The sequence below is a fragment of the Camponotus floridanus genome, unplaced genomic scaffold (genome assembly GCF_003227725.1).
Source record: "Camponotus floridanus strain SB8 unplaced genomic scaffold, Cflo_v7.5 scaffold21, whole genome shotgun sequence".
NCBI classification, from domain to species: domain Eukaryota; kingdom Metazoa; phylum Arthropoda; class Insecta; order Hymenoptera; family Formicidae; genus Camponotus; species Camponotus floridanus.
Window position 1 is genome coordinate 458,673 of NW_020229337.1, and position 22,680 is coordinate 481,352.

General features: G+C 32.3%; 1 protein-coding gene across 8 annotated transcripts in view; it reads left to right on the forward strand.

Annotated features, from left to right (window-relative positions):
• LOC105253066 (beta-1,4-N-acetylgalactosaminyltransferase bre-4) overlaps positions 1–22,680 on the forward strand; it is a 106,350-nt gene that overhangs the window by 67,379 nt on the left and 16,291 nt on the right. For all 8 annotated transcript variants that reach the window (XM_011260838.2, XM_011260841.2, XM_011260842.3 and 5 more), the window contains one exon: positions 7,560–7,977. In XM_011260838.2, coding sequence (XP_011259140.1) covers positions 7,823–7,977 — 155 coding nt within the window. In that variant the 5' untranslated portion in view covers positions 7,560–7,822. The remainder of the gene's footprint in view (positions 1–7,559; positions 7,978–22,680) is intronic.

Consider the following 22,680-nt stretch of genomic DNA (forward strand, 5'->3'; position numbering starts at 1 on the left):
AATTATTGAGTAATTATCGATGTACATTAATATCATTCATACATATGATTAATTATTCTGAATTTTACAACTCTCTTATCATTGGTCGTGCAATCGTAAAATGTTACGATTCCCTCTGTAAAGAATTTTTTGAAGACAAGTTTTACACTTTTTTGTATTTATATTTTTTTGTATCGTGTATTCTGATGAATTCTTTATCACATTAATGAAAGCACGGTGTGATTGCATGTTCACTTTGATCAATTTTATTCTATTCTGTCAGAAGTATAATTCTGAAGAATTCTTCACAACTGTATGTAGTTGTATATTATATTGCGCGGATTATATCATATATTCTTCTTTCTCTCTCTTTCTCATCTCTTAGTATTACATTTATTAATGTACATATTTTTTCAATATTCTTTTTACAATACGATTTTAATCTCTATTTTCATTTTTCTAGGAGGAAGTGATAAATCAGCTTGAGATTTTTCTTTCTCCATTTTTTTCTCCATTTTCTTTTCTTTTCTTTCCCTCGCATTACTTCACAAACATTCACACAAATGCGCAAATGTGTGCGTTTCTACGCGCAACGAATATGCAACACGAGGAGTGAATACGATAATACCTCCTGTCGACCAGGATTCTAGAAGCAGGAGGACACGATGTCCTCTTTGAATATTCCGCCCACGCGACGCAATCCATGCGATGACGATGCGGTCGATATGTATTCACGACGTGGAAATTATTCGACAGTCTAACACGAGGGTTATGGAACGAGGTTGCGCCTATGAAAAAGTAATCCGGTCTCACTCGTAATAACCCGATTTAATGACACGTAAATGTATGTCGAGTATATTGAGTGCTGTGCTTGTGTGTGTGTTTATATTTGTTTATTTCATCGATGAACTATCATACTCAAAGCTTGAAAATCCGATTTTTAGTCAGCAAAAATATCAGAATGTCACTTGATCTTGCATAATCTAAATGAAAGGAAAATGCCGCGGGAGAATGTAAAGAAATTATTTAAAGAAAAATTATTTAGTGAGGAAATAAAATATGCATATCATTCCATGATTATTCATCTCTTGCTCATCTTTAATATCTATTTTTTTCTTTAAGCAAACATGATGTATTTATTTATGCAAAGCGAAATGAATTCATGAGAAAATTTTTATTATTAACCAAAAGAGAGAGAGAGAGAGAGAATTTATCTGTTAATCCGAATTTTTTTATTTTACTATTTGGTCACCGTGCAAATTTTAACTGCCAAGTGTATACGTTGAAACAAATACACATGTCACGGAAATATAAAACGGGGTGCAAAATTGTCTTGAAAACTGTAACCCTCTGTTGACACATTTAAATTCCACCTGTCTTTGATGAAAAATTATGCCAGCGCTGTTTTTACGAGCGACAGACTTCACGGTCGAGAGGATTCGCATGTCGCGGCCAATCTCGCAGGATCTATCTCTGCAGGATAGCTATATCCCGCGTGGAACGTTATCATACACGCTATTTTACTGCTTTCCGCGTTTGCATGCAAATAGGACGCGCGGCTCGCGAAATACGAAACGGCGATTACATGCGGGCACGCGCGTGTTAATTCGCGGCCGATTGTCCATCGCGAATGATTCCGCTGTATGCAAAGCCACCACCGAGACCCTCCTCTCTCTGTTTTCGCTGTTAACAACACTTGCAATACACGCACATTGCAGCTCTGCCATTGCAGCTCTGCCATTGCAGCAGAACACAATTACCGCGTATCCTACTCTTCGCGCCGGCGACTTTATCGCGCGGAAGCGCTTGGTGAATGCGAGGTCGCGAGGTCGCGTTTTTAATTGAATAAATGCGCGACGTTTGATTCGCGCAACGATTCGCGGAAATACGCGGAAAGAGACAGCTTCGGTCTAATAAAGTTGGCGACACGCACTGTTTATCATATCATCCCGCACGCTTTATTGTACAGCATCCCCGCTCACGTCACGTACGGCTTACGTAGTGTAAATAAATAAATGAATTTCCGCGTCGCCAACCGGCTTACGATATAGAAAATTAATTCGGGATTAAATACGTTAAATTGTAAAGCATTAAGTCATCAGCTTTTATTTTATATACAATGTTCAAATATTTGAATGTTTTGGATTAAATAATATAAGCGTAATAATAATGTTTACGCTGTTTTTAGAATTGTGTATATTTTATGTAATATTATGTGACGTGGATAAAATGATATTGGAAAATTTCGAATAAACTAATGCTTCTTTAAATTTATTTTACAATTTATTCTAGAATTGATGAAGTAATCTTTCGATATAAGAAATGTGACTTCTTATGCTAATAATTTCTATTTCATATTTGAAAATTAAAAATTTTTATTTTAAAAGATTTTTTTTAATTCAAGAGCCTCCAAAGTATTTGATTAATTTAAACATATTAATATTATAAATGTGTCATAAATATGTTATAAACATGATATATAAGCTAAAAAAGATAGTATAATATAATTTCTTTCTGAAATTGCTTATATCTTAACGTTATAAGTTTATTTCAGAATAAGAGCACTGATTCATGTCTCCCTTAATTATACATGTTATCTCCACCATAAAACACCCCGCGGAATTCTGATTTGCATCTTCCATAATTGTACAAATTATCTCTTGCAAAACCGACGCACACAGCATACTTAGGAAATTTACATCAGATACGCAGGAAACTTCAGGGTATCGTTGCAACAGCCATTCCAGCAACCTGACGTGACGTATCGCGACGTGACTTGAAACAGAAAGTGAAGAGGGTATCTCGGGTATGCCACGAGAGAAGGGAGCGACCCATCGAGTCAATAGGGTACGAGCTGTAGGGTGGACGTAATTTCAAAGAAGTTGTAACGATTAATATAAATGTCGTGAAAGAGAAAAAATATGTCTACACTCCCATAACGGCCACGATGGGGATGTTGCATGGTGATACTTCCGGAATAGGGGAAAATTACTCCCCGTCGACATGTTCGCCTGTTGAGGCTGATTTTATCATCGAGGGACAGAGTCACAAATTTATCGCGAACGAGGGGAAGAGTTATTATTTGCCTCTTTTTCTTTCCGCGGTCGCGTATTTTGCGGCGAGACGGATTGGCGACGTCGTCCATAGGTTTCTGCCTGTCGAGGATCGTTTACAACGATCGCATGTTTCATGAGTAAACGACGCCAGCGGCAACGAAAACAAATCGACCGCGATGACAAACTAAGCTCGTTAATGGTACATTCTGTATTTTGTTGCAAATATCGGTACCTATCTCGAAAAATCGAGTTTAATCATCGAGTTTATGCCGAGATATTATTAAGGGATTATTATTAAGATATCGAGACAATTAACACATTCTATTCTAACATTTTATAATATTTGTAATTTATATAATAATAAATATTCGTAATAAATATTTCATAATTTGTGTAATTATTCGGAATACGATATGATGTATATACAAAAAATAGTAGTAACCTTATATTATTTTTTTACGCAATTCAAATAATCGATTATTGAAACCATCATAAATGTCAACGATTATGATCATTTAGAGGACATGAAGATTGCGCATTTTTCTGAAATTAAAGTGAAACAAGAGAGAAATATGATAAAAAGACAATTATCACGACGAACTTATTAAATAAAGTGTGCACTATCAGCGAAAGTGTGACAATAGATATTTGATTTTAATCGGTTATTGTGCAGTTAGAAATTATCGATCGCCTTTTTATCAAGTTGCGTTTATGAACTCTTTTTGTCAAAAAAAAGAGAAAGGAAGACACAGGGGACTTCTTGTTCGTCAACTTGGTCGCGGAAAATACGAGAGTTCCGACAATTGTCGAGCGAGAAAATCCAATAGCTTGGAAAAATCGGAAAGTCGCGTGGTTTTGTGGCGGGGAAAAGCTCCGAATGATGTTTTCCACTCTGGGTGATGGAGCACTATGTCGCATTTCGCGCCGACTCTCGGGAAAAGAGTATCACAGCTGTGATGTAAAAAAAGAGCATTGTTATATCGAACAGAACTGGTCACTCGGAACAGAGTTTAATCATCGGAATATCATTAATATTATGCGCTCATATATCAGTTTTCAGTATGAAATGTATCTTTTATCAAAATGAAACGTCATAATTTATGTCGAAAGAGAGAGAAGATTCATTAAATATTTATTATATACAGTACGAATAATATCTTTATAGAAAAAGTTAAACATTTATGATATATTTATTTTTAAAATCAAAATTTTTCTTGAAATAAAATTACATATAAAAGCTCCTTAAAAAATAACAAGGAATAAAACATCGTTATCGAAAACTTTTCTTTCTTTTCTCGTGTTTTATATTGATATTAATATTTCATTATCATATAATTGATGTGATCTCGAGATTTTGAACATGGAAAAATATATCTCTGATGTAATTTTTTTCTCGTGAAATTCCGCCTCGGTCGCATTTTTCCCTAATAACGCGAGATTGTATTTTATTCTTTCTCTATTAGTGTCACTGTAATATCCCGACCGACGATCATTAATTTTCAAAGAGAAATCAGGACGCCCTATATCGTACGCTAGAATGGAGCTGGACGATAACGCGCGGATAGCTAGTAATAATAAGAGAGACAGGGAGGAAGAGAAGAGGATTTGGAATTGCGATTGTATACTAAACATAAGCGAACAGTGTGAATAGATCGAAGGTATAGTCTATCTTAGCACTGTCGAAATACATACACATCCATAAGATAGGAGGAAGAGGATGATAGCAATATTCCAGATCTTTTTTCTTCGAAATGAATATTTATCGTCTCCGTGGATGTTAATATAAAAGGAAAAAAAGAAAATTATAATAAAGAATGGAGATCGAAAAATGGTAATAAAGAACGAATCGAACGCTTGCACAGTGAGTGTAATATATGAGAGAACAATGAAAATACGAAGTCCATAAATCAATGAAAAGTATTGAGAAAATAATGTTCAAATTTATTCAGTTTTATTCCAATTAATTTGATTGCAAATTATATAATGTTTTAATAAGTTAAATCAAACATTTACAGGCGAAATTATATTTGGTTTTCAGTTTACTTTTGTAGTTTATTGTACGATTCACTTTATTGGTTATTGCGTTTCAATTTAAGCGTATAATATTTGATGTGGAATATTAAAAAATAATTATAAAAAATAATCGAATAATTAATACATAATTGCAAATGAAATGAAAATGAATGCATTATTGCAATTTCTTCTAATCTTTGATAAAATATTTTGTAAAATATTTTATATAAAATAGTAAAGCTTTCAGATTTTGGAAAAAATCAAGCTCTCATTATATATAATAAAATATATACATAACTTAATAAAAATTTATGATTATTAGCTGGCTTATTAGATTTTTGAATTTTTAGAGATTTTAATTTTTTACGGAATCTTTAAAGGATCTGTCTCGAATAGCGCAAAGTCATTAGACTCAAAAATTCAAAATTATGTTTCAGTTCCGAACATTTAACATCTATATATTAGCCAGTAAACTGTAAACTATTAATCATTTCCAATCCGTCGTCCAGTAAAGCGCACATGTCAGCTTAATCCTCTTACGTTCCACTTTCCGAACCGCAAGCGTAGCCAATTTCCTCTTCGATCCGCTATTGTGTGTAACTCAGAGATTGCAAAAGATTCGCACGATTCCAGTATCTGAATCTGAACTCACATGGAAATGTTCTCTTAGTTTACTCCGATAAATTTACTAATTAATTAATCAAGAAAGAATTAATCAACCTATTTCTATTTAATATGAAGTTGGAACGCGAAGTCGTCGGTAATAAACTGGTCGAAAATCAGGTTTTAATAGGGGCGTTGCTATAATAAAGATTGCGCCGAAACACTCGGGGAACGAGTTACTGTCGCGAGCCGATAAATCTGGCAACTCGTTAAATACAACCACTCGCGGTAGCTCCGGGCACATAAACTCGGATTAGTTTCGGTCGGCATGGTGTAAGAGTAATCCACAGTTTGATCCGATGAAGTTCTGATAGCGATAGCGATTTCCCTGGCAACGTCATATCGGATTCGCCGTGTTTCGCTAACGCTATTAGTACACTCGTCAACTTGAATAAATAAATATCTCGAATATATTAAGCTGAATTGGAAAAAAAACACAATTTTGTACAATGACAATTTTGTCAAATATACTTACATAACTAGAAAAACAATTTTACTCTTTCTCTTCTAATTTATTTTTGTTTTTATATCATATTTTCAGAATTTTATCACAGAGAGGTGTAAGTCGCAATTTTATAAGAGAATAAAATGTTAAAATTCGAATATTATATATAAAAATTATATATAATAATAATTTTTTACATATTTTTTATATATATTGGCTAAGAAAGCATTAGGAATACAGGAATAATTTTTAAATTCACAAAATATTAATTTCTGATTTTGATAGCTTGTATTAAAATTAGAGATACGATGATGAAACCCTCGATATTATTTAGTAATATTCTTTATATATTATTCAGTATCGAAAAATATAGTTCTTTGGGGAAATTAATAAAAAATATATATGTGTACTCTGATTCTTCTAAGATTAAATAATACATGCAATATTTTTTTCGTATGCCAAGACAATGAAAGAACGAAATTGTGTCGCGAATATTGTGGCGTCTCGGTAGAAGTTGACAACATAATTAATAATGCTCGCGGATAAATTGTTTTCTCAGTAGCCGCGCACATGACGTTTTTAATTCTCCATATCTTCGGGAACTTCCTTTTTATTTCGCCGAGCCCGACTCGTAACTTGCAGAAGATATACAATACTACGATATTATTACATTTTTCCACAAGCTTTCTCGCGATAAATTTTGCAGCTCGCGGTGTTAATGGCACTGCGTGATATTAGCTGGAAGCTTTAGGACGAGGTCGAGGAGCGAGAAAGTTCGCGAGAAATATACGTATCTTTATATACTTTGCGCTAAAGTAATCATTTTTATCTTATAAAAGGAGAAAATGCTTTCAGTTACATTAAAATTTCTCTCTCTCCCATTATTAATAATTATTTCTTACTATTTTTTTTATCTATTATTTGAATTATCTGTCTTTATTTTCTTACAATTTTGCAGAACAAAATTAGTAAAAATATTGCCTTTCACACATTTTTATTAAATCTAAATAAGTTATATTTTATTAAATTTAAATATCTAAATAAGAAAAATAATATTTATTAATTAGTTCCTTTACTCTCTCTCTCTCTCTCTCCTCCCATATTTTTTCCGACCTAAATTATTAAAAATAATTGTGTGTCAAAAACGAAAATCAATATGTGATAAAATCAATTAATTTATAACAATTAAATCAGTACCGAAATACATTTCAATAAGAATTTATATTTTAATAGTGCAAAAATATAAATTGAATAATTAATGGCACAATTTATATATTTCTTTATATGTGTAATATATATGTTAAGAATCGATAGTAAAAATATTGATATTAATTATCAATAATAATTAACAGAACGCGCTTTTAGCGAGAAATTTTCTGACTTTCTCAATTACTGTTTTACAGACGTCATCATCCCGGTCCGAGGGGACGTCCCGAGGGTCCACGGGGGTGATGCTCTTGGCGAGCGCAAGTGAGGAGTCCCGGGCGGCCTTTTCTCCCTTCGTGCCCGTCAAGGGAGGAGGAGAGGGACTGGATCGGTCCCAGGTCCATCAGCGGTTACAGCTGCAGCCGAGGAAGCGGCGGCCAGCGGGGGGAAGCGCCTCGTGGTGCACGGCGGTGCTCCTCTAACGGCGGCTAGGAGGGAGTTATGGTGTCTCGCGCATGCAATGACTGTGGCCGCCGCAGCTGTGACACTGTGGCATCGTGCCCACCTCTACAAGGCGCTCGCCTGCGTCGTCCTCGCCCTAATCGCCGTCCAGTATCTGCTTAGCGTGCTAGATCGTCGCTCCATCGAGACCATTTTCACGATCAACGCGACCAGGTGAGCGCCTTCCCTTTTGTTCGACTCCTCTCAAATTGCGAAATATAACCGATCGAATTGATTAATGATGAATCGAAAAACGAGTTGATCACCTTAAACTTGGCAGGGAGATCGACACGTTTTCGACTCGTTCTATCCTTGCGATAAACCTGCCTCTATATCTTTGCCGAAGCATTAAGTTAAAGTACCTATTCCAGCATCGTGCAAATTTCAGCGCGTCTTGGAAGCTGTGCATCTCGAGATTCGCATAGCTCGCCGAATCCGTTGCTTAAGTTCCGCCCAGTATGTCTGCCATTCGTGCGTATTATTGCGAGGACGGGAGATGCACGCGTTCTCGTAATTCTCCACTAATTGCGGGCGTCGGATTCCTGGCTTAATAATTGGCCGACTCGTCATTATTCATCGTCGCTCGCGAGTTTGTATTGTGTTGTGTTGCGTCGTAAATTTACGACGAAGTGCGAACGATAGACTGCGCACTATTGTTGACGTGAACTTTCCGCGGGCAAAACTTTCGCGGGATATTTTGCGCAAGATGTCTCGTTCGCGATAATTGAACCGGATTTATATTCAACGTTATTGCTACGCTGTTAACGATTATTTGTTCTGGAATAACTGTTACAGGAAGCTATTACAGTTTAATTTATCGACAAACCTTTTATATGTATCGACAGCATTTAGAATTTACAGTGCAATTGAGTTTGTTTTACTATTAGCAAATATAACATTGTTAATATAACATTGCAAATATAATATTGTCAATAACAAATAATAATAATATATCATGACAATAATTGTGCAATAATATGAGTATACTTGATTTATACCTAATTAATAATGAGGTCAAATTTAATTTATAAGAAAGAAACATGTATATGTATATATATATATATATATATATATATATATATATATAATATAATAGAAATTATCACAATCCTATTTTATTATTCGCCAAAATAAACTACTACAAGATTATTAATTAAATTTGATTATAATATAATCTGGTTATATATTATTAATAGAATATTAAATAATATATAAAAAAATTTTTTAAATATAAAGTAATTTATAATTCATTAAAAATATAACGCTAAAGCATTTGAAGCTTAATTCTTAAAAAAGAAAGTTTTTACGTGCTCCATTTCCAGCGATCATGCGAATAATTACGTAGGGCTTGCGCATTGGAAAAATAACGCTTAAAATGAAATTGAATAACGATGTAAAGCAAAAATATACGCTGCCATAAAGCGACCGGATAAAAGAGCAGATTGAATCACTTTTCTCGCAGCAGTATTTAACCGACTCCATTATTCGTAAACGAAATTTAATCGTTAAATCGTCCACCGCTATCATAATCGCCGTTCATCATATTATTTAGTCGGCTCGAAAGCTGGGATGAAGCGCAAATTATGATCGAATTCTGCTGAAACATTTTTTTTGCGTTACACGCTTACGCCTTGATTATTATTATTATTATTATTATCATCGTAAAACCGCGGTTATAACGCAATTTTCAACATTGTGATGGATACTTTGAGCGCGTGCAACCAACCGCGTTAAGTAATATCGATGCCAGATACGAGTAATGAACCGCATAATCGTATTCGGCTCGTTGCAAAATTATCCGTTACTCCACTTTTTCGCCTTTTTGTAATTTTGTTAATAATTCGCAATTACTCGATCAATCGATAGTCTCTTTAATAGTTTTATACGAAATTACTAAAACATATAAATTTGTGATTGATATATACTTTGTCAAAAATTTAATTCCTTTCGAAAAAGAATTTTTGTTGTATTTTCTTGATTAAAGTTATAAATTTTATTCGGAAGAAAGAACGGACTTCAATAATATTTTTTCCTAGTTATCGAAAAAAATATCTACGACTTGACGCACTTTCGATAAGCTAATACTTGATATTAATTCATTATGCTTCGATTTTGCGCATAGTTATACTTTATACGAGAATTTGAGAATCAACGTGTTATCCATACGGATTTTCATACACCCCCGCATTTATATGCGGCACGTGTAACTGAGTAACCGTATAGCGGCTTAGGATCGATTCTTATCTTTTGGGACGCACGGCAGACACGAGAAATCTCATTACCCCGCTACGTAACGTGGCAAAGTGGCTGCTTAACGACGGCGCTGGTACACGCGCGATTTACGGAGCCCTCGTAATGGGAAATAATCGGTCGCTCACGCTGCGAGAGACATACAAAGTCGTTATTGATCGAGTACGCGCGATGACGGTGAATTTAACGAGGCAGTTTGCAAACGAAATCTCGCAAAAGTTTAAAGGATTTTAAAAGAGAAAGAATGAAATTTCTTTCAATTTAAAATTGTGCATTTCTTGAAGCTTTATTTCGCGAGATTTTTCCAATCGTTTCCAACTTGGAAATAATTTAATGGATCTATTAAAAAATTTATTATTAAATCATATTATTAAAGATAAAGTTTAAGATTCATATTTCTGGATCATAAAGGACTTATGTAGATAGCTCTATAGATATTTTTTACATTTTTTCAAGAATTACATACAAGAGAAAAAGAGAGAGAGCAACCGCGAAAAATATTGTATACGAGGAATATCGAGGAATTTCGTGTGACTTTTTTGGTGCGGTGCTTTTTCGCTGTCATTTTTAATCTCTGCAATTATAGGCTTTTGGCGTTTACACTCGAGTTGCAGCAGCGAAATGAAAAGCGCGCCTCGCCTTCGCGTTGCAACGGCCGCTGTTATTATCACGAAGCAACACGCCAACGAACGTGCGGTGACCAGAGATGGCTTTTGCACATTTTGTTGGTGTATAACGCGCTCTTTTAGCGGGTCAAGTCTAAGATTGGCTCTCTCAAAAAGAAAACGTGCTCTCGTACAATGCTAATAATAGTGTATGTAATGTATCGGATAATAATATATGTTGACCGAATATCATAGGTTTGTTAGACATCAACTAATATTATCATCTGGAAATTTTTTTTCGTATAACTTTGAAGTTTTATACAATTAAAGGATATTTAAAGATAGGATTCTTAAAAGAATATAAAGAGGAAAAAATGTTGATATAAGCTTCCCGAAATTATATCCGACAGTTTATACAGATATACTTTATAATATACAGAATGGCCCCGAACGTTTCAGCCAGACTTTGAGGTCTTATAGGAAATTTAATTCTGAACAAAAAATTTCCTATAAACATGGGTCGAAAAATGCTTCCTTAAGAAGTTATCGCTCAAAAATCTCTGATGAAGGAAGAGCAAAAGGTGAAAACAAAATGAAATAAAAAGAAAATGAAACTAAATAAATTTCTTGAAAAAAACGATAAAAATAAAAAATAAAAATCTTTTTCTTTTATGAAAATAAAATAATTTCTTTTTTAACTAACTTCTATTTTCTATAAGATCTCAAAGTCTGGCTGGAACGTTCGGGGTCACTCTGTATAATGTATTTATTTTATTCTGTAAAATAATTCCATCATATCTTAATTTTGTTATAGGAAATTATAATTTTCATATGTGCATATCTCTCTCTCTCTCACGGCGCTGTTTGAAAGTTTGCGATCGATGTTTTCTTAATGAAAATTAACGCAAGAGACCTATTTATGCAGAATTATTAAATTACCTTTCGACCCAATCTCATTAAAAAAAAAGAAAAAAAAAAGAAAACCCCGAACAAGCTATGTTGGAAACAATGTACAGGAGAGATGAGATCAATCAGGAAACTGTCGTGGTCCGTGCTCAACTCTTGCTAGTTAACGCGCGATAAAAAGCAAATTTATTATAGCCCGTTATTTCCATGTTTGCCGTATTGGCCGATAGGAGAGCTTAAGAAGGTAAATATACATTTTTACACGTCGTAACCCGACGGTTTAAACGACGTCGCGTCGTATATCATCGCTGAAAATTGCATTCAATTAGCGCGAGCTGACGACGATATCCCTGGCAACACTGTGGTTGCACGCTGCACACACAATGCAAGGTGTGCGGGCTATTAATTTAAAATTTCGTAGTCGCCCTGGCCGCGACAATTTGTCATCACTCTCCCCCCTGCCCTTTCCTTTATCGCAGGCTCGTTGCAGTTACGCGATGATGCAGTTTACGCGCATTATGTGCAATCACCGCGTACGATAAATAATAGCGGGTGACATTTGCGCCGATTATCACGCGCGCGCGCGCGTTTCGCGGCGATTCTTACGCTATTGATTATGCCGCTGACAATTAAGGTCTCGTCGAAAAGGGAAAACGAGGTCAATGATTTCCCGTCACGCGCATGCGCGATTATATGGGGGACAATTTTAATTTAGAAAGAAAATGCAGATGCGAGAGGATTATTTCACAGAGTTAAATAGACATGCTATATGGAATGTGTGATTATGAACTATTAGATATATCTCGAGAAACTTATATTGCAACGATTTTCTCTTTTTTTCGCCGCGCAATTTCTGATTTCCACCTATCGAATAATCGAATGACGCATTTTGCGAATACGAATTATTCTAATATATTATTTTATGTATTATATTGTTCTAGCTATCTATGTATATATCTCTATATTTGTATATCAGTTATCTTTATCAGTTATCTTTTATCACCAAAAAGTTTTAATTTTTATTTTTTATACAAAGAAAATTTACTCTTTACAATTATTAAAATATTTTATGATTAAAAATATTAATTATAATTTTTTATATAAATATTTAAGTGTTTTCTTTCGATAAGGATCCGGAAGAATGAACGAATGAATGAATGAAAAGAAAGTATGCTAGTCTCTTCCGGATATGTCTCGCGAGATTGAAACGCCCGGTATAATTGACTTGTTCAATTCGCGTTGCATTGCGAATGCGATCAAATGCAGAGGAGTGCTGTCGCTGTTACAAATCAAGTCGTGAGATGTTTGGTGCGATATCGCATTAGCGAGATATGTTATTACACCATCTATCCGATGCAATCTTATCGAATCAGTTTAATGGCAAAGACGAGGTGTACACATTTAAATGGCTACATTTATTTAATAAAATAAAGTAAGATTTATATATTTATTTTCAATTTTATATTTTCAAAATAGTTTTTGTAAACTTATAAAAAATCTGCATATGTATTTATAATTAAAATTAAACAAGAGAATTCAAATAAATTCAATTAAATTTTTTTAAAATATTGATGTAAATTTACTCCGCGAGTTTGAGAACCTCTGCGTTAGATAATCCGACAACGTAAATGCATGTCTCGACCTTTCAGCGAGCCTGAGTACTCGAGTATTATGAATTATTAGCAGAACGTGTTTATATGTCCGCATATATGGACATTGGCTACGTGTTGCGAGCTACACAGGATATTCCATGGATATCCATTTTTATTATTCCTCGATCGATCGATTTTTCTCGACGAAATAAATTTGATACTTTCGATATCCAAGATGGATTACGTCACTCTCAAGTATTAATATATTATACTTTTCCTCATAGTTGCATCGAACGCAAATACTCCGGGAACCACACCCGGAAGAATATTCCCCGGAATAAATTTCTAACCGAGTTACGCAAACGTATAGTTTCATGACATCGGATTTAACTATCTCTCGATCGTTCCTGTTATGTCGCCATCGAAGAATATCATATATCGGATCAGACATATCCCTCTACGTGACTTTTCTTCGAGATGCGACATTTTAGAGTTCCATCACGTTTGGATCTAAATGAAAATTGCAAATACGTTAGCATTTATATCGTGCTCGTTATTGACAGATATGATAGATTTTTCGAAAGATTCAATTAAAATCAACGTTTAACTTTTCATTTGTAAAATAATTAAGAGATCTTTTTCGAATTAAATTAGATTAGATTAGAAACTCTCATCTTCATAAAACTCCGTTCGTAAAATGTTCCGTAAAATGTTTAAGAAAGATATGTACTTTCTTTGTGACGCTTCTCTTGTGATATTGAGTTCAACGTTTTATTAGCTCCTATTGACCCTATTACGTCGCAAATTATTTGTTTGACGTAGATCGTGAATGATATCACGAACATTGACTCATTGCCATCGACGAATTATTATCGTCATTCCTCTTATTTCTCTTTGATAAGCAAAATTTGCAGAATAATATTTTATAAAAAATATATATGCTTATAAAATTATATATTTTAAATTATTTTAAATTAAAAAAAGAGATTGTGTGATGTGTGCGTATAAAAAATTATAACGTGTACTTAAACTTCACTTGACATACTCAGAAACATTGTTTTCTTTCTTCACCCTTATTGTTATGCCCTTACTCTTGCCTGAAACTCTACTTTGCAACGAGTTCGACTATGCAGTCTTCTCAAACTTTTAACGGACACTTTCGTCCGCGATGTTCCTGATCGATGGAAAATTTCGTCGTTTTTGGACGACCTCAAGGCGTTTCGAAGAAGACCTTCTGGTTCTATAATCCTTCCTTTCTTTCTTCCTTCCTTCCTACGTCGTTTCAACATTAAAGCTACATCATCGTCACACAAAATTCCTTCGCTTCTTGCCTCAATCTCTCTGATTAGAAATCGAAATTATCCAATAAAAACGGAAAACTTTATCCAATACGTGATAGATTTTATCGAAGACTTTGTTCCGTTTTTATCGGATATCTTGTCAATCGTAAGCGCCTTGAAAGAACATCTCGATTGACGACTTATTTTCTTAGGAAAGTTTGATGGGAATTTGTCACGTGCTAAAATTTTTTAAATCTTTGTCAACAAATATTTTATAATTAATAAGACAAGCTTAATTCCTATCGAGATATCTAAAGTTTAATTATAATTTGATAAATAATTACTCAATAATAATTTTACCTCGATTATTCATTGATAAATATATAAAAGAAAAGATAAATATATTCATTGATAAATATGTTAAAAGATTTTTTAATAAGCAAATTTTATGTAAAATAAATTATTATCATAATTTTTACATTATACTAAATTATAGACAATTATATAATATACTTTTTGTTACAACGAAACAAGAGGCAGTATAGTACTGTGTTTCGCTGTTAGTCATCACACGTCTCCATTCTTGGGCGTCCATTCCGAAAATTCCAGTCGTTTCTCGTCACCAGGCGATAACCAGTCGTGTCGATCACGCACCGCTTTTAAAAGCCCTGTCACGTACGTTGAAAAATATCTCTACATATCGGCGAGCTTCGCCGAGCTTCGCCGAGCTTTCCGCGCCGCTTTTCGCGTGTCCGCCATCGCGAGGATATCTTTCGCGAGCGGAAAGAACTTCGTGGATTCCGATCCTGCTGCATAGCCGACAAAGTATTTCCGGATGGTGCACGCAGCCGATCCTAGTATCGACAACCCGGATGAGTCACGTCAGATTTATGCCGTTCCGGACGTGGCGGGAATTCCGTTGAATTTCAGGTAGAATCGGAACTCCCTTATGATTGCGTGGGCACATCGATACGTGTCTTCACGATCGATGTATTATATCACCACGTCCTGTTCTCAACTTAATCCCAACTACCATCTTTGTTTCATTAACGTATAACGAGGAAGTCACTTTCTTTAAATTCCAAATAAAAGAATATTAATATATTGTATATTTTATAATAGATCTTTGCACACAGTTTATTTGATAAGTTCTTATCTATTATCATTATTTTGGGTCTTTTATATTGAATATTGTATTATATAGTAATTTCAAAATCAATTTTAAAGTCTCTTTTCAAAATCCTTGTATTTTGCTAATTTTCGGATTAATAAATTGTAGTAAAATGAGAATTCTGTTCAAGTATACATCTCTCTTAATATTTCACTTTTTAATCTCTTAATATCTATTAATTTAATATTTTAACATTAAATTAATATATATTCAAACATAATTGCAAAAATTTTATATATAAATTAAAGAATTTTCTCTTATATTCCTTTATTCTATGAATTGCTAAGAAAGAGACAGAGAAGTGAATTAAATTTTTTTTTAAACGTGATCATTACTTTAAAGAAATTAAAAATAGAGATAAGAGATAAATTATTTATTTTTTTGTTATCGCGAGATGTTATATAGATAAAAAATGGAATATCGATTATCTGTTATCGATATCTGTTTACGATATATCTACAATTTTTTATATACAATTTTTCCTTAGATATATAGAATTAAAATTGAAATTTAAAATCACAGAAATCGAATATCGATTATCTGTTATCGATATCTGTTTATGATATATCTACAATTTTTTATATACATTTTTTATATACAATTTTTCCTTAGATATATAGAATTAAAATCGAAATTTAAAGTCACAGTGAATATTTTGTATAATTTTATTTCGCGATATTTTGTTTTTATAATTTTATTTTATCTTATAATTAATCTTGTAATTATATTGTTTCATTAATTATTTTCATACTAGGTATTTTTCTTGACGGTTTCAAATTTATCATTCAGTGAGATTTTGTATAGGCGATTTTTTAGTTGTCCTTTCGATCATTTATCAACGCAAGCTTCGTCGCTGTCGTCTCAAGCATCGAATTCCCTTAAGTTTCGTAATCAGGTAAATCGTTAACTGCGTCGCTTTTACTCATACCTCTATATATACGCTTCTAGACGAGTTTGTCTGATCCACAAACGGATGTACCAAGCGGTACGCGAATTTAATTAAATTTGAGACGACGCTCAATACTGGCGTTCTCCAGCTTCTCGAAATATCATGAGGCATCGAAACTACCTCGTAACTGGAATGGAGAGACATTTATCTGTGAAATTCTTATGGATTTACTTATTAGTATGGCATTTGAAGCATAATCATTGCCTGAGATTAATGGCAGGAGAAAATAGAAAAAGATTCCAAATAAAAAACAATTTTAAAAAATTTAGATTTTAATATTTTTATTTTTTAGAAACCGTTTTTGTCCGAAAAATTAAATTTCACTACATACTTGAAATATGAATAAACGAGAAAAATATTTTTATAAACAATTGAACGAAATTTTTTAATTAATTAATTAAATTTATTAATTTATTTATTTTTATTTAATTTATTTAACTTTTTAATTTATTTAGGTTTATTTGATTTTACATTTTATTTTAACGTACATTAACTCTATAATACATTTTTAGAAATTCCTTCAAAAAGAATTTTATGCGTAGCGTACAGCTTTCCACTAGATTGTAAATCTTTTCGTCACGAAATCGCGGTATACGCGGAAATAATTCCATCTTGGTTGCAAAAATCTTTGTAAACAGACTTGCCGTTGGCGTAGAAAATGTAGTATGCAGATAAAATCCGCCTGTTCAGCGCATATACATGCTGCATCTTCGCGTCGGTTCTTCTCGCAAAATGCTTCGTGAGAATCGATTCACATGACAGCTCCTAACTTCGGCTTTTATATAATCATATTGCGAATAATGAACAAATAATGATTTACCAATTTCTTCGCCGAACACAAGATTACTTCGTGGCAAAAATGATTAAAACAAATAACGCGAACGACCGTCGTTTTTATCGCTATTAATCATGAAATGCTATTTTATCATAGATAGAAAATCAATCTGGCATATCTGCGATTTCTTATGATATACAATTCTTTTCTCTTTTAGATATGATATACAATTCTTTTTTCTTTTAGATATGAAAATCAATCTTTATTATTAAATCAGAGTAAGTAATATAATTTTCTACTCTTACGTTATTTTATTTTTATGTATTTTATATATTTTATAATTTTATTTTAGTGTATATAGTTATATTCTAATATTGTAATTACATATAGTATAGTTATTCTAATATTACTTATAGTATAGTTATATTCTAATATTGTAACACATATACATGAATGTGAATATTTTAATTATTTTTATATTATTGCATTTCGAAAATATTCTTTTCTCGAAAAATCATCTCACAATATTTCAAGTTTCATTAGACTGAAAGTTTTTTTTTTTAATTTTACATATGATATATTTATCATAAGGGAGTATTGTATGTCATCTTTTTTTTCTTACATTAAAATTTTAATATATTAAAATCGTAGCACCGTGCGTTTGATTTTGCATTTATCTTATCGCGATCTTTGTCACTGACATCCACATCGTTCTGTGATTCTCGTGATTTTGCACAAATTCCCAGTATGTGCCAGTGCCTGAAGGAAGAAGGGAGGAGAAGGAGAGGGATGTTAGATCACGGACTGCAGTCGCAGTGGTGGCCGGCGGCGGTTCCGGAAATTGCAACTGCAAGCGGACCGAATCGTAAACTCGGGAAACTCGCTGATGCTCTCTCGCGAGAAGAGAGGCAGGAAGTAAATGAGAGTAGGAGGTCCTACGTTAGGAGATCTACGTATTAAGTCCGTCGTAATCTCTTGCCGCGTCCTTCGCGTTCGTCGTAAACCTTAAGTGAATTAAAATGCAGGAATAGCGATGGGAAGGGCTTATATACTGTCGGAATTTCACCGCGTTCACATCGAGATATCGATTTCCGATTTTAAGGTTCATGATAGAAGAAAAAAATCGGGACAATTTGCTGAAAAAATCGGTCTAACTTTCTGATGATGATTAATAAATGAGAAGAAAAAAGAGAGAATTCTTTCTTTTGGAAAATATAATTTATAAATGAAAAAAATAATGTTTTAAATTTCTCTAATATATTTTATAATCGACTTTAATATATTTTATATTTTATATAAATTGAAATAGCTTTATTTTAAATGTAATATTAATTTCTTTTTAAGAGAGAGAGAAAGGAAGAATTTTAACAAATCTAATTTGTTTTAATCTTAATTTTGAAGGTTTTAACGTCTCTCTTTCTCTCTTTCTTTTTCTCTTAGAGGTTTTAAGATTCCTTAAATAAAGTTTCTAGACCCAAAATTGAGGAAAGAAACTAGTGTAAAAGGGCACTAAACGTCCGTGGCATGAGAAAATCGCTTTTAAAGTTCGAGACTATGCCGCTGCATCAAATTTCCTGAAAAGTCTCTACGTCGAGATAGGTCGAGAAATTTTTGCAAGATGAACGAAGGAAACGAGTTGGATAGGTCAGCATCCGATTTAATTCCGAGATTCTGCGAGCAAATCATTTCGCAGGATGTATCATCGTCATTCTGATTTTTCATTAACGATTTTAATACAACTTTAATGACGTTAGCTTCATGTAATCTGGCTTCTCTTGATGGATTAACGCGATTACATTAATTACGGTTTAATAGATATATCTTATAGATATATCTTATCCTTATTTAATCTTTTATAAATATCTTTTTATTTTAGTCGAATATTTTATTTAAATTTCAATAGAGTTTGGCTGTAAAAGTTTAGCGACACCACCATAAGTTACACTTTAAAATAGATATTAAACATTTTTCAGTTAGCTTTCATCAGTAAATAATTACAATTTTTTATACTTTAGGGAAAATTTTGAATAAGTAAAGTGAGAGCTTTATAAAGTAGAAAAAAATTTGAAAAATATAATATTTGTTATACTTGACATAAATTATATATAAACTATTCATGATTTGAGAAATATGTACGTATATAATGTTTTTCTATTTTGCTTCACATAAAATTTCTCGAGTCATATATAATTTATATGCCAAAATAATACATCTAATAAAAAAGAGAAGATACTTTTATGTGAATGCATTTTATATTTATTTTTTCTTTTATGTGAATGCATTTTATATTTATATTTATTTTTTATTATTTTTTCTAAATATAAATAAAGTAAAAAAATATGTTTAAAGAATTGAAGGGAATTCTTTCTAACAATAAGATCAAACGCACCTAATATCCTGTGTATCACGCAATCTTCTATACAGAATTACAAATATAATTGAATCTATTCGAATTAGTTGGAATGTGACAACATTATTGTAGCACCTGATCAATGCGTTCTTCAAGACGAATCGTAGTCGTGATTAGGTCGATCAGACCTGTAATCGCCGGACAGCTGCCTCGATTATGGAAGACATTGTATAGTCAGCTTCGTAATAGCTGCTGCGCCGCAATCGATAGATAATTGGCTCCCGGATGTGTATACGCGTTGTGTGCAAGGTGATATCTCTCGCGAACCAGGGCCGGATGGATTTAGGGGAAGAGGGGTAACAGGGGCCTCCACAACACAAATTTTTGGGTAAAATTTCCTATCGAATAGTATACAACACTTACAGGTGCGCTTGATACAGGTCTATGTATATTGCTTGACTTTGTTATTTCGTAATAAATTATTTAAACAACGTAAAAATTTCTATTTGATTTTGGTTCAAAAATGGTTAGGGGTCTCCATCTCTTCGTTGCCCCAGGGCCTCCACATCTTTAAATCCGGCTAAAAGATGTTTAAATCACTGAAGCCACTTTTCTCTATTTTCTCGATCATTCTTTCCTTCCATCTCATTCAAAAATATTAATATAATAATTATAACTACGGTATCTCTCTTAGTTTGACTCTTCGCCTTCGATCTGTCCGACATGGGTGATCCTACCAGTAATTATAGCCGGTGTTCATATTTATTTTTATATTTAAGATCGTTTTAAGTAAAATTTGGAAATATTTTTTTCATTAGCTAAACAAAATCTTAAGACTATCGAAGATCATATTTAAGATTATTAAATATAAGAACAGATTGTATGAATACCGGCCTTACAACCTTAACAATCCTACTAAGGGATCCTAACAACGATCCTAATAATTTCAATGATCCTAACAGCCCTAATTGCTCTGCAAATTAAACCAGCGGAAATATGCGATTTTTTGAGATTTGGAAAATAGAAATTAGGATTTTATTACATGAACGCAGTGTTTCTTTTTTCGCGAGTTTCTGAGTTTATTTTTATATGTTATTATTTATTTTATGCGTACCCGTTTATTTTATCCGTTTAATTTACGCGTTTATTATGTGCCATTACACGTTTTTAGATTAACTTACTTTTCGAATATCCAAGCATTTGGCTATTTTTAGCCAAGGATAAAGTATAGCTTTGACCTATATCATAGGTCAATGAAGGAGAAAAACTTCTTCCGTTGCCGGCTACTTATTTTCACCGATACATGAGAATAATTTTACGCTTATTTACAGTTATAATATTATGACCGTTTGTTATCGTTTTAATATAACTTTGCTTTAATTAATATAATGCTATATAGTGTTAAGTTAATCAAAATTAAATGATTGCAATTTTTACAATATATAATATTATTTATAACAAAAAATTTATAATAAAGATTTACGATAAAATAAATTAATTCCACATTATTTATACATTTTCTACTATATTTTCACTCTATAGTATCATTCATTGATCTTTCTAAACATTATATATGATTCAATAGATTGATAACTTACTTAGATTTATATCAATTAAAGCAAAGTTTCTTAATATGTTACACTACATAAAAATGATGGACTATAAAAAATTAAAATAATATCAGTATGCATTATAAAAGTAAATTATTATATAGTATTAAAAAATAAAATTACTAGTATGTTCTTTATGTTTTGCATTTATGTATATTATTTATTTTAAATAAAATAAATAATTGATTATAATGTAAAATTAATAAAAAAAATGAAATTTTCCTGTAATTAATATTTCAATTTTGCATTTTTAATAAGCTTTAATGTATATTGAAAAAAAACTTCAAAAAATTATATTTAATTTGTTCTATAGCCCATCCATTTTAAGGTAACGGACCTACAATCTACAATCTACAGTCTACATCTACAAGCTCTACACAAATCCGTTACCTTAAAATTAAATAAAAGTTTTTCACTCACCGACACTGATGCGCAACAACGGAGTTGTCAATATTGAAGCTACGTTGTCTGTAACATACAAATATATAATTCATATAATTAGCAGCTCTTAAAATAATTAATCTTTTATTATATTTAATTATTATTGTACGCACCGAATTTTATATCCGATATGTGCAATAATAAACAAATAAATAAATATGAAATAATTTTTTAAATTCTGAAAACCTATTTTTTTAAATAGAAAGTTTTATAGGATTATTTACATACAACCTTTTTTCTTTGAATCTTTCTTGTTTCATCATTCAAATAAATGACTCAAATTAGTACATGTACGCGATATAATAATTAATATAAATAAATAATATAAATAGTACTCACCATCAGGTTGTTCCGTCGATGCAGGATGCCTTTCCTAGGCCTGCGCCTCCTCTCAGATCATCAGGATTGTTAGGTTGATCTATAACAAATAGAAGATTTAAATTGTAATAACATTCAAATAATTAATATTTCAAAAGTTATTACATGTATTGAATCTTACATTCAATACATATAATAATAGCATATTAATAAAATAATTCTACAAATTTTAGAAAAAAACATTACTAATAATTCTCTAATACTTTATAAAAGCTTATATATAGCTAATTTTATAAAATTATAGATTTTATATAAAAATATTTTTCTTCAAAATTCTCTCTTATTTAAATTATATAAATAAAAAATCAAATTACGCGATTAATTGTTTAATTTAAATTATAATAAATATATTTAATATTTAATATACAATTACAAATAAATAAATTACTTACGAAAAGGTTGCTCTGCCGGAGCCCGATGCCTCTCCTAGGCCTCCTCCTCCTCTCAGTCTTGGACGCGCGATACTTTACGACACTCCCGCACTCACGAGCGATATTTTTATCGCTATTTTCGCACTTTTACGCGCGATACTAAGTGCTTCCCGCACTATTTCGGTATGATAAAAAATTT